Source organism: Cydia strobilella, chromosome 19 (assembly GCF_947568885.1).
Source record: "Cydia strobilella chromosome 19, ilCydStro3.1, whole genome shotgun sequence".
Lineage (NCBI taxonomy): Eukaryota > Metazoa > Arthropoda > Insecta > Lepidoptera > Tortricidae > Cydia > Cydia strobilella.
This window is the reverse complement of record NC_086059.1, coordinates 6,495,324-6,512,536: the sequence shown is the minus strand read 5'-3', so window position 1 is coordinate 6,512,536 and position 17,213 is coordinate 6,495,324. Positions and strand designations below refer to the sequence as shown.

Below are 17,213 nucleotides of genomic sequence, written 5' to 3'. Positions count from 1 at the left end.
GGACGCCTGCAACACCGGAGCTATTACACGCGCGTTGCCGACCCTTTAAAAACCTGTACACTCCTTTTTTGAAGAACCCCATACGTTCGTTTATACCGACGATATGAGTGTATTGGTTTACTGTTAAGTGCCTATTATAATAGATCGGCACTTGCGAACGGGCCCGACATTTAATTTTTAATCCTAGTTCTATTAACACAAATGGAGCATTCAATAATTACATAAACAAATGGAACATTACTTAAATATTAAATATAAAATAATGCCACATTTTTAGTGTAGAAACAAGTGGGATGGAGTGAAAAGTCTTGGCATTATCAACGGTAAAATAAACTGTATAACATCTTACAGGTTTTGATTATTTAAAAATATTTACAGTACATATGGTGCTACTTTTTCGCACTAGTGCGGGAATGGGCACTTTTCGTGCATATGTCGAAAGTTTAAAGGGCCATATGTACTGTAAAACGTTGTACGATACACGTGCGAAAAGTTAATTCGCAATTCGTGTCGATTTAAAACACTCCCTGCGGTCGTGTTTAAATTTATCGCCACTCGTTTCGAATTTCCTCTTTTCCGCACTTGTATCGTAAATAACTATTTCTTATTCGTAACCGTAAAGGCCCCTCTAGACTATGTGAGAATCGCGGCGCGACTTCACGGAGAGAACATGTCGCGACGTTGACGTACGTATGACTCCACACTCACAAACTCCACGGCGACTTCGCAGTTTGGTTCTCGCCAAGTTGGCGGAAAAGCATCAGCTTGTCGAGCTTAACTGCTAGTTATCTACTTATATAGATAAATGCCATAGGGCATCATACGTGATTTAGCTATTTTTCCATTTTGTTTTGTTGTAAAACCGTAAAATATAGCCGCTTTATATAATATAATTATTATTTATCTTGCCACATATGAGTCAAAATAGTGTGTAATGTGGAGTCTTGCCAGTTCGCACTTCGCGCCTCCTTTGACGCGGGCTAATAAACCGACAAAAACGGGGAACTAGGCGCGAAGGCGTGAATAATCTGCGAAATCGACGCCACACTTACGTTCGCGAATTCGCGATTCGCGCATGAGTGTGGAGGGCCCTTAACGTAATGTAATGAAAGTATTATTGGTTCTTACATATAGTATCGGCATACAGCATTAACGATCCCTAAATGGAACATAAATTATGATAGCAAATGACTTGCGAATCCAACCAGTTCAAGCCGGTTCGCGGACTATTAAACTGTAAACATCCATCGTGATAAAAGGACATTGGGGTCAAGAAAATAGCAATTCTGGTATTGTTCAGTTTACTGGACGCTATAGGTGGTACCCAGGGGTCGTGTAGACTGCCGCTGTGTCAGAAAAATTGGCATTGGTGATATTTAATTATAACTAACCTTAAAAAAAGTAAATTTTAGAAAGTAGGATAAAAGCTTAACAAAACAAAGGCTTGAGGACATCCACAACCATGTGGTCACACCACAATCGAGAAAAGACAATAAAGGTAGCATGGTATGAGAGATGGCACAGAAGAACGCAAAAAAAACATGAATCTAGTATAACTGGATCAGGCATGAGGGGCGGGGGGAAATGCCGAACGGGACCGGATAGTCTTATGTATCTTTCAGTAGAGTAGCAGAGAAAGCGCTACTATTGTTTGTCTTTGTCACAGTCTCACATTTTTTTAATTCCCCACCGTAAATTTATAGCTGGTCAAGCAAATATTGTCAGTAGAAAAAGGCGCGAAATTCAAATTTTCTATGGGACGATATCCCTTCGCGCCTACAATTTTTTAAATTTGCCGCCTTTTTGTACTGACAAGATTTGCTTGACCAGCTATGGTACGCTTTATGGTGGGCAAATGGTGGGCAACAAATAAACTCGACCAGTCATATTGTCGTTATCACATTGCGTAATTATGTTCTGTCCCTCATGGACGCACGCGACCACGCCTTCTACGTACAGTCGAAAGCAAAAATATCGATCCAGACAAAAGGCTCAAAAATGTGTAAACACGACTTTATGAGGGCTATCGTTTTTTTGCTCACCAGTTGGCGCCTCTGTTGATGGTGGTCCATAGACCTAGCATTACATAGATGCGGCCTACCGCGTGCGCCCGTAAGGGATAGACATAGATGACGTCCTAAACGTGGGGATACCATATTGGTAAAAAATACCCCAATATTTGATATCACGTTGGGGCGATTACCCTGGAGGCAAAGTTTGACGGTATTAAAATTGTTGAATAAAATGTCAATGGGCCGTTCTTTTTAGGCGTATGAACAATGAAATACCTCCTATAATTCGCGCAGGTGGTACAAAACTAAACATGTTTAGTAAATAAAACGTAACATAAAATGTATTATGAGTTTTAATTTTATGAAATCACAAATCACAATCACATTATTCACACCAATTAATGTACACCACATTTAATCTTCACAACATTTGTTTATTTTATTTTTTGGAATTAGAAATACGAAAAAACTTCGAGGTCAAAATTACCCATAAAATTATGATATTTTCATATGGTATCCCTAACATGATTGTTATGCAGCTAAATTAAGAAGAAGATTAAAAACGGCTGACCTCAGACGAGTCTGAGTAGCTGACATATTACCACAAACAACCTACGTAATTTGGGCGGATAATTTTACAAATAATGTTTGACCCTTAGTTATATAGTCTTCTCTCAAATATTGGCCAGTCCTTTAAATACATATAATTGATATAATAAATAGATAATAATTCAAAAATAGGCTTTGATTTTTGCTAGATAGACACGTCTAAAGAGCATTCCATCGCTTTTTTTAACCCCTTCTAATTTAATAGCCATGTAAGAAGCTGGTATATGCTCTTACGGTATATTTCAAAACTGACTGATATAAAAGCAAAGTCGACGTAGTAACTGATTATAAATAAACTAGATACCTACTACCAATATCTACACTCCCTCGAACAATGACTTGCTATTATTTATTGGAGCACCAAAGACGGTCAACAAAAGTGGTTTCAACCAGTTTTATGGACTCGTGGTATCTTGACACTATATTCATTTGTTTTCACAGTTGACCCCAGATAATTTGCCAACATGCGACCACTCAGATACCACATTATCAGCAGTTTGCTTCGTGAACAGGCAGTTTTAGAAGGACACGATCAGGCATCACTGTAGTGCTGGACGTTAGGCAAAGTAGGATCTAAATATATGGTTTTAATATTATACTTCGCAATAAAACAATATGCTTATGTTTATCCTCCATTCACGACTTTCACGAGGGTCGTTATAAGACAGGGTACAATCGGACTTGAATTTTTTTGACTAACCAACGACCTAGAGACCTAGACGTTACCCTTACCACAGAATAAGTAATTAGTATTATCACAGACAATATTTATCATACAGAACGGCCACGCACCGCCCCGCCCCGACTCGTTACGTATAAATTCTCCACTTCACTTTGGAGTTTGGAGTCTTCTAAGACATTAGGAGCTTTATGGAGACTTGCAGACTTCCTGATATTCTATTAATGACCCTCTTTTATAGATCCGAAATTTTCTAAATGCTTTTTTGTGTCTAGAAGGGTAGACCCCACAAAACATTGGCTACTAATTGTATAGGAAATCAAAACACACATTGCGCTGCAGATCTGTAGGTAAGTATGGTGAGAACTGAATAGTTAAAGAAAGTCTTAACTAAATTACACGTTGCATTGAGTTGAGTGTGGAAATTGAAATAAGTCTGGTGTGAGACAGTTCAATAAACGTATTTGTTTACAGGAATAAGATGTCTTGTTTATTCAAAACATCATTGTCCAGCACGAGCGAGAGTGAGGTATAATGGCACGGCCTAATTCGATGAGTATTGTTTTTTAGGGTGGGGACTCAGTTTAATTAACAACCCAGGTATATTATTTAAAAAAAACCTTGTTCCGTATCCGATTATTCCGGCTCAACGGAGTTGGACATTAATTTTCAAATAACGGCATGCTTGGTAATGCAAAATGCTTGCTCTCTACGTTGTTGATATTTATAATTTTATCTTTTGATTAGATTTCGTTTCTAAATTATACACCTTACAGTTTGAAGAGAAGATAAGTTAACATGGTTAGTGATAAATGAGTACATGCCCGACGTCACACAAACGAAACAAGGGAATGGAATCCCCATGCAAAATCAGATATTCAGAAAATTATTTAAACGCTTTAGGAAAGTCAACCTCAGCCAATCAGTATTTTATTACAGTCAAGTTTATATCAGGTGACCTTTTTTCACTCCACCCCCCCCCCCCACCCGTTGAAAAGTTCACCTGCTCTTAGCTCTTAGCTGTAGGTATCTATAGAACAGCATAATAAAAAATAGAGCATGAAACAAATGTTTCTTTGCACAATGAAGCCCCACCCTTTTCCGAGCATCAAGTTCTCAATAAAAACAGTGATTTTCTTTTACACGGAATCTTGAATTGACGCGTGATGGCCGTTTGGTGGAGGTTGCTCCTCGTCATCTTAGCCGCAATTGAGGTATCATCAAATTCATCAAGAAACCTGTCTGTAGTCTTTCCTCTATGGTGCAATGGATGCGCGTTGAAATTAAATTTCTTCGTGTTTAATTAGCACGATATGCGTGTTGTGAAACTTGTGAAGAACATTTTAAATATTGACGTGGCCAAAACGGAAGGAGGGTTGGAAAATCAACACAACAACCAGAAGGTTTAAAATTTTAGACTTATGCATAAACAAATCTTCACAAATTTGTTGAATCTATGAGCCCTTTAGCCACGTATTGACTTCATTTAATAAGGATGGTTTGCTTTGTTTCTTTAGCGTACCAGTTGCCGAAACACATTTTCAACCGAGCCAGAATACATGGCCCTGGGGTACTTCAAAAAGTCACAAAAACTGCTGGACACACTTATCCATCATGACTATCAGGATACGGTGCAGGAAATTGCAAGAGCTAATCGAGATTTTCAGGATACGATACAGGAACTTGCAAGAGCTAATAGAGATTATCCGGATCTTGCCCGGGGGTTTCACAGAAAAGTTTCGAAGGTGTTAGATGAAGGTAAGTAGTACTCGAAAGTACATTTTGAACATTCATACTAGTGGCTCTGTGAGCTGTAGACCTCGAGCCCCCTCCACACTCGTGCGTGAATCGCGGCGCGGAGCCGCGAACGCGAGTGTGGAGTCGAGTTCACAGATCTGCGAACTCGACTCCACGCGTTCGCGGCTTCTGTTATTTTGATAAATTTCCAAAAACGAAATCGACAAAAACTTCACATAAAATTGCAAATGAAGATATCTTCTGCTTATTGGCTTTATCAAGAGGTTAAGAGGTTAACATGAATACCTCTTGAATGGCATCTCCCACGCCACCCTAAAGCCTTAAGACCCGGTTGTTACTAAATACTAAACTGATCCCAAACCTACTCGTACTAAAGAAATGTATCATATTTCAGAAATTAGTCAAGATTACGAACAAAGCATCGATTCATTCAGTCCCATGATAGGGAAGCGGCGCGTGCGCTCTCAAAAGATGCGCCGCGAAAAGCTAAACCTTCAGGGAGTGCGAAGCCATCGCGCGCATTCTCTTGACGCGGGACGTCGCCGGAGACTACAGCCCGATCCAACCTCAAAAGGATATTAGGGTTATCCGTTTAGGTCTTAAGAGCATGTTTATAAGAATGAATACATTAAATTCTTATAGAAATTGATTGAGAGGCTATAAAATTAAAAAAGTAACTAAGTAATGTATAATTAGATGCCTCACCACTTACACTCTCACAAGCACTTAAGCAAATAATTATAAACTCCACATATCATGTTTTATAATAAGAATTAATACAACAAATAATAATATAGAAATTGATTGAGTGGCTATAAAATTAAATAAGTAACTAAGTAATGTATAATTAGATGCCCCACCAGTTAACCCTCACAAGCACTTAAGCAAATATAAACTCTACATAATGCTTAGATCTTCATCTTTCAAAGTTCAAAGTGTTTTTATTTGTGAGTATATGTCAAACTGATTACAGTGGCGGTAAATAAATATTAGTAGCACTATACCCTGCCTGATGGCGTACAAAAACTTAAATATTTTCCTTACATACTAACATGCGAAATAAATTTACATATCAATATAAATACCTAGTTATTATTAATATTAAAGCCATGTCAAATCAGAAGCGTTAAAATTATACAGCAAACATTCAGAAATGGTGTAAAAACAATTATCAATTAAAAATGTTAGTAGTTTGTGCTTAAACTGATTTAAGGGTAACATTCTGAAATGGACAGGCAATTTGTTATAAATCTTACTAGCTAAGCAGAACACACTTTTGCGCATTAGGGCAGTATTTGCGGAAACAGGAAAGAGATTCTGAGGATACCTCGAATTTCTAGCAAATACCTCTGAGACCGTCCTGAATAGTGTTGAGTTTGTTTTGATGTACATCGCAATTTCAAAAATGTAGAGGTAGGGGAATGTAAGAATTTTCAGGTCTTTAAAATGTGGTACACAGCTATCTGTTAGGCGAAGCCCTAGAATCGCTTTCACGCATCTTTTCTGTGCGATAAAGACGGCTTCTCTGTTGATTGAATTATCCCAATAGATGATCCCATATCGTAAGGTTGAACTAACGAAACTGTGATAAGCCATCATCACAGCTTCCGTACTAACTTGCTTTATTACAAGATTACCTTTTTTAAGAGCATGAAGGTGATTTTGACAGCGTGCACCCTGATAATTATTAATGTTTTTCACGTTACCCTACTGTATCTTAAATCGAGTGTCAAAATGTATGCATCCTTAGCGTAAAAGGGGTTAAATGAATTATATTTGAACACTAGAATTTCCAAGCAAAAACCAAACGCGAAACGTCAATGAGAACTGTCACTGTCACGTTAATCTGACATTGACAGTGACACAGGTTTAGGTTATTTATTAAATTTGCCTTTACTTGATATTCTCATTTATTAAAAAAATAACAAAATAAATATTAAAAATGAGTAAAGCTAAGGTGGCTTTGCGTGATATTTCACCAATCATGCAAGCTTTGAGGAATTTTTTGCTTGGCGTAAGTAATTTTTTGATTGTTTTTCTTATTATGTAATCTAAATCAATGTTGATGAATACTACGTCTTTTTCATTATTATTTATAGCGAAAGCATACCAACGCCTTGAGGTTCGAGCCATTCCTGGCTGACAGGACTCAACCACCGCCAGCAATTCCCGATGGTGTTGCCCACAAGTAAGTTTCTGCTATGTTTTCAAACAACAAATTGAAAATGACGATTCCTTTGTATTCATACTTCGTCAAGCATCTATCTATAGTTTACACGTAATTATTTATTCAATAATACGTACAAATGTAATATTTGTAAGGATAGGTTTTTTGCACCATGTGTCTTGTTAAAATAAATGCATATAAAAATCTTTTAAACATTCATATGCATGTCAGTATGGAATTTTTATTCTAAACAATGGAGATAGCAAATTTCACTCAAAAGAAGCATTCCTTTATTTTTGAAATGAAACAAAACTGCATTCATAGATTTTTTAAATTTAATTTACCACGTTTATTACATTGATTTGATTCTTATGATTTACCCTGTTGATTGTTTTACACAAATATTTTTTTATTCGAATACTATATTGACTTTGCTCGGTTTAGAACGATTTAACAACTGTGATGTGCAATGCACTGCAACTAAATAGGTACTGATAAATATATAAATTATGCGTTGTAAGATAAGCAAATATGGTTTTCTCACTCTTTTATATATAAGCTGTCTCTTTCTAGGCCAGGCTAGAAAGTTACTAACATTGTGTGTGAGTAACTTTGTTTATTATACTACCTGGGGCCTGTTTCTCAAAAGCTTGTAACTTGTAATACAATTGACAGTCCCTTTCTAACAAAAGCTGTCAAAAAGTGACATCTGCTTGTATTACGTAGTTACAAGCTTTTGAAAGCAGTCAAATGATTTATTTGCGGATAAATTATTCGCGATTAAATCATCCGCGAATAAATCATTCGGGAATAAGAAAATAGTGAATAAATTATTCTTCAAATGATTATTCCGATAAAAATGTATTCAAATAATGCCCATTCTGCATACTCGTATACCAAGATGCAACATGCTAGTAAGCTGATATAAACTTTACTTGAAAGTGTGAAGTTACTTTGCCAATACATATATTCCATAACAGTTATAGCCTCCTGAAAGGAATATATACATACAAATTTTTGTATATATTCCACAATCTATTCTTAACTTTTATTGATTAACTAAGGGAATGAAATTCAACAAAACAATGGTTTCAGGGTCTCGGATAGATGTTTTGGTGGGCGTAACTACTCACAATAAGTTTAGGTGTTCATGTTATAAAAAAACGTTGCATTGTATTTTCCAGGCACTCCCAGAATTACTACTATACAAGAGACGCACGCCGCGACGTAGTTCCGCCGATAGATGTCACCAAAGTGCTCATTGAAGCTAGCTCAGACAAGGGGTATGTGTCCAATGTGACTATGCATTTATTATTATGAGTAGAATAGCTGGACCTCTCACACGCATGGGATTTGATCTGTCATTTCCCCTCCTTCCCGAGAGAAGAGATTTTATAAAATAAAGTTACAAAATCAGTTTACTTGTTTACCCATGAAAAGTAACTAATATAAAACTTCTGAAGGTATAGGAATTTATTTCAATTTTAGGTCAATACCCAATATTACACAGAATACAGATATTAGTAAATCTATAAGAAGAAACTTCTTGTATTGCCTAAGAAGCCTGTAGACGGGCCACATATTGCAGTGAAAATGTGGCCCATCTACAGGCCCCGTAAGGGAGGGACACCAATAGTTGCCGGCCACATATTGCAGTGAAAATATGGCCCGTTTAGAAGCCCCTTTAGGGGCGTCTATTTGACTGTGTTTGACCAAATTCTTCGACAAAGAAGCAAGTGGAAAATTGATATTTTCCAGTTTGTTTTTACAACAAACCATGAAATCAAAACTGCTGCTTACTTGCAACGTACTCACAACCCCTGGTGTTGCAGGTGTCCATGGGCGACGGTAATCGCTTACCATCAGGCGATTCGTCTGCTCTTATGCCTCCTATATCATTAAAAAAAACATCATCATGAGGCGGGAATAAATAATAATACACCAGTTATTGTGAAATTGTCTGACAGTTGCAATTTTTTTTTTCAGTGCACCCAAGAAGGCGGCAACGGTAGCTCCCACCCCTGGACAACTATACCAATGGGACAAGCACTATTAGAGACAAATCAAATTATTATCAACCATATTACTATGCTGTAAAGTTTTAAGTTAAATAAATTTAGATTCATTATAATTACGCGATTCGTAATAGATTAATTATGTCCTCTTTATATAAAGCTTAAGTACACACACACACACACACACACATGCATTGTTAGTAATTCTGGAAATTTAATCTTATTTAGTTGTTGGAATTCGTAAATCGTGATTTTTTTTCTCATATTTCAGATAACCGACAACAAGTTGTTACTACAAGATACTAAAGTAGCCAAACAGAGAATAAATTAATCATATATTTCAGCAAAAGTTGGTAACAAGTAAATCAAATAATTCCACAAAAACTTTCATAAAATAAGATTCATATTAATGTCATTTTACAATACAACTAGACATCAACAGCAACACCAAATAACATGAGAACAAGACTGTGTTGTAACAAAAAAAAACACAATTTTTTTAATGCTTCTAAATTTTAACTTAACTTTAAAATATAAGATTTAATTTCAAAAATGGCAAGTAACATGAATTTTGCTCTAATCTTCAATTTGTAAGTATGGGTAGCAGATCAGTCCCCTCATTCAGTTTTAGGCTTGGTCTTGGGACTCGGGTTGCGAAGGTCTTGCAAATCCGCGAGGTAACAACATTTCTCACCTGACACAAACAAAAGTCTGTTCAAGGCTGGTAGATCTTAGACTTGACTCTTATAGTGCAACCTATAAGAGTAGAAATAACTATGATATAAATCATAGCAGTGCCCTCAAGTGAATTAAAACCTATTCTAAGAACTCTCAGGGCCACTTGCACCATTCAGAAACCCGGAGTTAACCGGTTGAACCTTAGGAGTTACCATGGTTACCAGTACAATTTGACACTTTGGGTTAGTGCGGTGGTGCAAGTGGCGCTCACAGATGTATGAATCTCTATTCAGAAAACCGCAACTAAATCGCTCTTCAAACCATTTTGAAGATAAAAGGGAACATTAAAAGTTTTCTTTCAATAATCTTATCCTTACTGCATACACCTTTATTTCCTTGGCGGAAAAATAAGAAATTAATTAAGTACATTCAGTAAAGTTTTGCCAGTAATTTGTGTAACTTAACGTACTTTTAAATATATCCTGGTCACGGCACCCAAATGTCCTTTAATAATTTTGACACATTTGATACTCGTGTATTTCGTCGTGTCGATGTGTCGTGTGTGTATTTGTGTTTATTTTCCAGTTTACATTTGATAATATTGCATATTAATTACTTAAATACTTTTTATTCCGTAGAAAACCGGCTAAGGCAAAACACGGGTTGTGTAAACAAACTATCAATCTAAAGTCGGTCTCCTTTCAATAATAGTTATTGGAGCCAATTACTGGCCCCAACTTTAGAAGGTTTCGGGCAAAATGCCACGGGCCCGTCGAGGGGCCCCAATTCGCTCCAATTCGATGAATTTACTACAGGCTTCAGTTGGTCTAATTACACCTCTGATTGCAGTTTACCCTAATCAATACTGTCATTCTATAAATTATAGCTTTGCCGTAATAACATAAAAAAAATAGGAATTCGAATTTGTATGTAAATATGAGTTAGGTACATACCTTTGTACTTAGCTGGCTTGTCAACTGACTTCCGCGAATCCATGATAACTGCAGCATCGTTGCTGTCTCCTTTATCTAATGTTAACAAAATGTACCATGTTATCGACTTGTGTGTCTAAAATACCTTGAAATATGGAAAGTTTAAGTACCTACTTAAAAATTTGATGCACAAACGAAACTTCGAGACCCTAATTTTGTGTCGGGCAAGACTAGATCTCGTAGTATTAAAGGCTGTGGCAAGTTGATGTGGGTTAAATTTTTATACATGACCATTTAGCACTTATTCGGACTGACAGTTAAAAAAAATACAATCAATTTTATTGTCAGTCTTATATCGCATGTGGCCTTTAGAGTAAGACATTGGTATCGAGTCAACAAAGTTACCTTCTTGCTGTTTGATTTGTTTCTGTTCAGGTTCAGGATGCGCTGCTTTATAAATCTCCTGCGTTTCTTTCAGTATTGGGTGACTCTCCACAATATCTGGAACAATACAATGAAATGGAAATTAAATTACTAATCCTTTTGTTCCGCGACGTCTAAGTCCCTTATACGATTTACTTATACGTTCACATATTTGACAAATTGACCAAAGTATGTGGCTTAGGTACATTTTTGGTAGTTGACAATGTAATGTAATCCCATGAAGATTTACATTTTTGCTTCGTCGAGCGCGACTGTTGTTCCTAGTTCCCACACCCACTTCGACAATAAAACACACACACACACATAGCCAATAAAAGATAAAAACCTAACATGCCAGTTGTATTATAGCCAATAAGGGACTTACTTATTCTTTTCGCGAATTCAGCGAGACCGTTCTTATTCGCCGTAATGTAGAAATTGCGCTCAGACATGCGAAAGAGCCAAGAAGCCAGTTTTGGATATCTGTTGATTTAGAAAAATGTTAGTTTTTTTGTACTTTAAATTTTGGGGAAACTCATTAATTACTCATCACCTTAATGCATTTAGATAATATCTGCTAAAACCTCAAGGAGCTTAAGTGATCTATATCCGATTCTCTAGTACCTAAAACAAAATACACCAGTATTGTAAATAGTTTTACCCCGTGTTATTTGGTAACTCCGGTTTTCTGTAAGGTGGAAATATACTCTCCCCGATCTTCGCTGCTTCAAGAGTGAAAGAAGTTTTTACTTACTTTTTCTTTTGTATCGGCACCAATATGTGCAGGGTGCTGACCGTGGCCGCTAGCATGATGTCGCCCATTGACGGCCAGTTGCCACGGTTGAACCACGGCCGGTCTTTCAACATGTTCTCCATGTCGTAGTAAGCGCAGTGGATCTCGCAGAAAGTTGGCATGGCGATCACACGACAGTTCTGGTAGAGGATTGGATTCTGGAAGTAAATGGGCAGAAATGATTCAAAGCCTTTTACCATGTAGTTTTTAGACAAGTAGGTAAATAAACACCCTCACTGCGGCATTGGGCTGAAAGACGCGATGAAAGTATGCTTAATTACGAGTTCTAATCCAATAATAGTTGCAGCGAGCGTGTGAATTGGGAGATTTGCAAGTAAAAAATTGTAGTTAATTAATGTAACTTTGATGGAATAGATCATGAATCATTGTGTTTTGTGTCTGCTGATTGCTATCCCAGATTGAGACAAATGTGTAAGATACACATTTGGCACATCAGATGGGCATTTAGAGTGCAAAAGAATGCCTTTTGGAACGCTTAATGTGCCGTCCGTATTTCAGATGTTTGTATCCTATGGTCACCTAAACTAAATTAATACTCATATTTACTGAGCACGCTACTATTGAATTGTATTGTAAATAAGCCTAACTGCTCAATAAGTTCCTAGACGGGTCGATTGGCAACATGTGGCGGCGGCTAGGTCGCCATGTAAGGGATAATGACTGGCGAGTACTTACCGAAGCGGCTTTATACTGCGGGTAGAGGACACTACTGTTGAAGTGCATATACTGTTCTACTAGCGCCCGGCCGGCCGGGTCGGTGGGTAATAACATGTTCGCTGCGGCAGAGCCGTAACGTGATGCCATATATGTTGCTATGGCGTTGCTGTAAAATAAATGGATGAACGAATTGTCTGGCAGAAAAGAGAAGAAATTAAAAAGTGGCAACACTGTAGTGTCGTCCCTTTCAAATCAATCTAGAAAACGGGACGACACTGTAGTGTTGCCACTTTTTTGCCAGACTGTACATGCGCACTAACTGAGACGAAAGACGATAGTGTCACCGGACTAAGTGCCAGTTGCACCAACCACACTTGACAAACTGATCAACATCACTGAGCACCGAACTATGAAAATTCCCATACAATAAAATTTAGCGAACGCTTTAACGGTAACCGACGGTTTGGTGCAACCGGCCCTTATTCGGCAGCAATTTTGATAGCACAGACTGTGCTAGTGTTATTTTAAACGACATCATTTCACGGGAGTTTGACGTTTAAAGTAACTGACTCTACTAGAATATAATAAGATTGTGCTAGTAGGTCCCTAAATATCAGTTAGTACCTTAGTACCCTTCAAAACAGCACATTTATTGGGACACAAGAAGCTGAAGGAATCGCTGGCGTGTTTAAGGATTGGAAGGAACTCAGCAGAAGTTTCAGTGGAACTGCAGAAAATTATTACCTGTCACTTAGTACTAAATCTTTATCCTTTAAAATTGGCAAAGTTTGACGAGGGTTCATCTGTGAAACAACAGTAGAGTAAGTTAAGGGCACAAACTGTTGTACACACACAAGGGGACAGTTCAAAATTGACAATTGGATGTCAGTCTCAAAATGACAAGTGCCGTATGTGGGAGATATATCTCTCAGCCTGATAACGGGTTGAGGTGATATTAAGTACAATTTAACATGTAGCCTGTCTTAATTTAAGGAATAAATAATAATAAGCCATTAATTACTAACTACGATTGCACATTATTTGCAGATGATATATCGGTAGTTATCCCGGATAATAATAGTCAGAACTACAATGAATCAATTAATAATACCATTAGTTGCCATTATTGACATAATACAATGGCTTAAAGCTTATAATCTGCAAGTGAACCTCGAAAAAACCAAGTATATTCAATTTATCAACCAAAGGGGGAGAAAGATGAATCTCACTGTTTTATATAACGATCACAATTTAAAAGAATGCGATAGTACTACTTTTCTTGGCTTCGTGCTGGATGATCACTGTAGTTGGAAACAGCATGTTGACAAGGTTTGCTCTAAAATTAATCGGTTTGCATATGTCCTATGGCGACTAACAAGAGTAGCGGATAAAAAAACCGCCGTAAGAGCATACCATGGTTTTGTACGGTCCAATTTGCGATACGGGATATTAATATGGGGAAATTCTGTACAAATTCATCGTACTTTTCTAGCGCAAAAGCAATGTGTAAGAGCAATAGCCAACATTCACATACCAACATCCTGCAAGGAATATTTTGTTAGCTTAAATTTACTAACAGTACACTCACTGTACATTTATGAAGTGTGTATATTTGTTAAGCTGCACAATGAAATGTTCATAAAGAAAAGAGAAGTAGTAAATATAAACACACGATATCCGGATAGACTCGTGCTTCCAAAAATGCACACTGCAATGAGGGGTAGAAATTGTTACGCCATGTGTATTAAGATATTCAATCATTTACCAGAGCAATTAAGAGAACTACCCCTCAAAAAATTAAGGCAAAAACTATTTACTTGGCTAGTACAAAAATGCTTTTATAGTACCACTGAATATTTTAATAATGTGAGCATGTAACATAGGTTAGTTTAGCGAGTAAGCTAAAAATGTAAAATTTGCATGACTTATTTAAGTCTAGATATATGGACCTGTATATACTATATCTCTACCTAAGATCTGTAAGTACTATATCTAATGCAAATAAAGATTTATGATTCATGATTTATAAAGTAGGTATATGGTCAGTTTAGACGAAGACTATTTTCAGCTGCGCATCTCCATCTATACTAGCGCCCCTTGCGGCGAAATTAAACGCGGTAGCCCTTATTCGACCAAAATCGCGCGACAATATGTAGACGGCGGCGTTAATGCCGTATGGTATTTTACATAATGCCGACTTTTTACATTACAAACCGCTTCGCGTTTGTAAATGATGGCTCCGTTTGTACAAAATGCCTGCGACATAAATATATATATACGTCTTTTGATATTTTTAGTTTTAAACCTGTGTCGATAGATGGCAGTAAATTTACTGTGACTACAAAATTTACTATGACAATAACCCTCTATACTATCTATTTTCTTTGATATAAATTATAATATATGTGAGTAGGGTCACACGTAATACGACTGACATTCACAATGCCCGTAGTATCGGTATATTGTCTACACATAGCGACACAAGGAAACTAAAAGTCATACCGCCGTGATCTCTGCACTCCTATGTTCTCCCTTGTCCAAATTGACGTCAACTTCACGTACATCGATGTTCATGGCATCTAAAGCCATCATGACGGCACGGCACGCAGGACTTCGATCGGCTTTCCATAACGTGCAGTGTCTGAAAAATAAATGTGTCAATCCCTCGAGTGCCAGCTCTTAGAAATGTCAGTCTTTGGGGTTAGTCTATGCGGAAAGAGAAGAAGTCATAGAATGCATTGGTTCCCTTAGGGCTTACGTATAAATATAACTTATATTCCACGACTCTTTTCTTTCCGCGAAGACTCTATTTTCATACATTTTGTATGAAATTGGGTGTGCGTTATTGCGTGAATTGCGTCCGTGGAACTTAGAGGAAACTTTTCTGCCGACTCGATATCACATCCGCTGGTCTCGTGGCTGGTCTCACTGGTCTCGACCCCTCGACGTACCTACGTTATGCCTTTGCTGTTAATGTTCTATCATATCATCGCATGGCAGGCAATAATGAGGAACTTAACGGTATTAGTACCCGAAGTCTCTAAAGAACGGCCCGCGAGCCCTTAATATATTGGTCTGTGGAAAGAAAGCGGGAGAGCTGAGCCGTGGGGTGGCCCTACCCTCGGATCAAAAAGTTTGGAAACCTGCGGTGTATGATTGGCCCATATTTTGATTTTTGATCTAAGTAGGTAAAGCGATGGAAGTGCTAAAGGTTAGTAGGTACTAACTTTAATGAGGGTCTACTAGACCCGCCACCCATTTTGATTTCACTGGAACATAACAAAATTGAAAACTATTTTGCGACAAACTGAAAGTGATATTACATTTTGTTTGTCGCGGCTTATTTATATTTTTTATTTATTCATATTTACACTTCTTGATTTCGTAAAAAAATTAAAATATTTTTCTATTTTTTTGACATAGTATTAGTTTTTTTTCTGTTTTCTGTATATGTTAAATCTATGTTTTCAAGAACAAAAAGATTAGAACTTCATGGCGTGATAAAAAAAAAACTCCAAATCGTGTAGACTTGGTGTAAACTACTTATACCCTACAACTTGCAAAGAATCTTTAGGCCCCATAAGTACGAGCGCTTTTTCAACGCGCGATAAGAAAGCACGAGGCACAAGTCTATCCGCAAGCTAGATTTGATTTAACGACCAATATTATAGAATTGTAAGTTGCGTGCTTAATTTGCAGTGCCCTTACAGGGTTCATAGCATGATCACCATTTTAATGTAAGACCTTATTGTACCTATGAAAGCAATAAATTACTGATTACTGATTAAAGTCGAAAATCCAACAACGCTTGATTAAAAACGCACATAAAATACACATGTACCCATTTTTGTCATTCAAACGGCTTTTTTAATGCGCGTTGAAAAAACGCTCGTACGTATGGGGCCTTAGCCTACCTGAAAACGAGTATATATGTAGTTTGTCAAATGGTCAAAGGACTGTCTCATTTCAAGCATAGACAGAGAGAATCATAATACCTTTGTCTAACACTAGTATTAGTACCCTAAAGAAAAGATACAATGTGATATGCAATAAAGATTATGAGTATGAGTGTGGTATGAGTCAAAGGTATGAGTATAAAGGATGAGTATAGTTTTTTTTGTTCTTACTTACTGACAATTTGGTTTGACCAACTATAAATACTTTATACACAATTAAAGTGCAAAAATAAACTATTCAGCTTTAGCAATAGTCATTTTATTATAAATGATTTTTATTTTTTATTTTATTATACATAAATAACACACTCAAAATATTAAATTTTAGTTAACAAGAAAAGTTTTTACTATTGCTTTACCGTTTCCGCTAATTTCCCGCTATACAGTGTTGCCATTATTAATTAATCTAAGGATATGTGATTTTTCAACATTTGTACTTAGTCTGACTTAGTTTGACGTTTAAAATAACACTTACACTGCGTATACTATGAAAATCGTTATCTTGGTCTAACT

The 17,213-nt window shown here is 37.0% G+C and overlaps 5 protein-coding genes across 10 annotated transcripts in view; 3 read left to right on the top strand and 2 right to left on the bottom strand.

Annotated features, from left to right (window-relative positions):
• LOC134750240 (vanin-like protein 1) overlaps positions 1 to 1,252 on the bottom strand; it is a 37,095-nt gene extending 35,843 nt beyond the window's left edge. Inside the window, exon 1 of the mRNA XM_063685388.1 lies at positions 1,249 to 1,252. The gene's annotated coding sequence lies outside the window, so the exon portion shown is untranslated. The remainder of the gene's footprint in view (positions 1 to 1,248) is intronic.
• LOC134750242 (flotillin-2) overlaps positions 1 to 17,213 on the top strand; it is a 470,025-nt gene that overhangs the window by 397,360 nt on the left and 55,452 nt on the right. The window lies entirely within an intron of this gene.
• LOC134750179 (uncharacterized) lies at positions 4,450 to 5,660 on the top strand. The gene is made up of 3 exons (XM_063685304.1): positions 4,450 to 4,514; positions 4,818 to 5,058; positions 5,453 to 5,660. The coding sequence occupies exons 1-3, from the start codon at positions 4,467 to 4,469 to the stop codon at positions 5,638 to 5,640; spliced, it is 477 nt and encodes a 158-aa protein (XP_063541374.1). The 5' UTR covers positions 4,450 to 4,466; the 3' UTR covers positions 5,641 to 5,660.
• LOC134750248 (NADH dehydrogenase [ubiquinone] 1 alpha subcomplex subunit 7-like) lies at positions 6,913 to 9,362 on the top strand. The gene is made up of 4 exons (XM_063685398.1): positions 6,913 to 7,072; positions 7,158 to 7,246; positions 8,410 to 8,508; positions 9,212 to 9,362. The coding sequence occupies exons 1-4, from the start codon at positions 7,001 to 7,003 to the stop codon at positions 9,279 to 9,281; spliced, it is 330 nt and encodes a 109-aa protein (XP_063541468.1). The 5' UTR covers positions 6,913 to 7,000; the 3' UTR covers positions 9,282 to 9,362.
• Positions 9,787 to 16,175, bottom strand: LOC134750405 (glutathione S-transferase 1-like). Of its 2 annotated transcripts, none has more exons than XM_063685576.1 (9): positions 15,972 to 16,173; positions 15,247 to 15,385; positions 13,489 to 13,547; positions 12,763 to 12,910; positions 12,028 to 12,224; positions 11,659 to 11,756; positions 11,256 to 11,351; positions 10,872 to 10,946; positions 9,787 to 9,934 (listed from the first exon to the last, which is right to left on the bottom strand). In XM_063685576.1, the coding sequence occupies exons 1-9, from the start codon at positions 16,001 to 16,003 to the stop codon at positions 9,858 to 9,860; spliced, it is 921 nt and encodes a 306-aa protein (XP_063541646.1). In that variant the 5' UTR covers positions 16,004 to 16,173; the 3' UTR covers positions 9,787 to 9,857. The 2 variants fall into 2 exon arrangements, with proteins under 2 accessions (XP_063541646.1, XP_063541647.1); XM_063685577.1 differs by having other exon boundaries at positions 9,814 to 9,996; positions 15,972 to 16,175.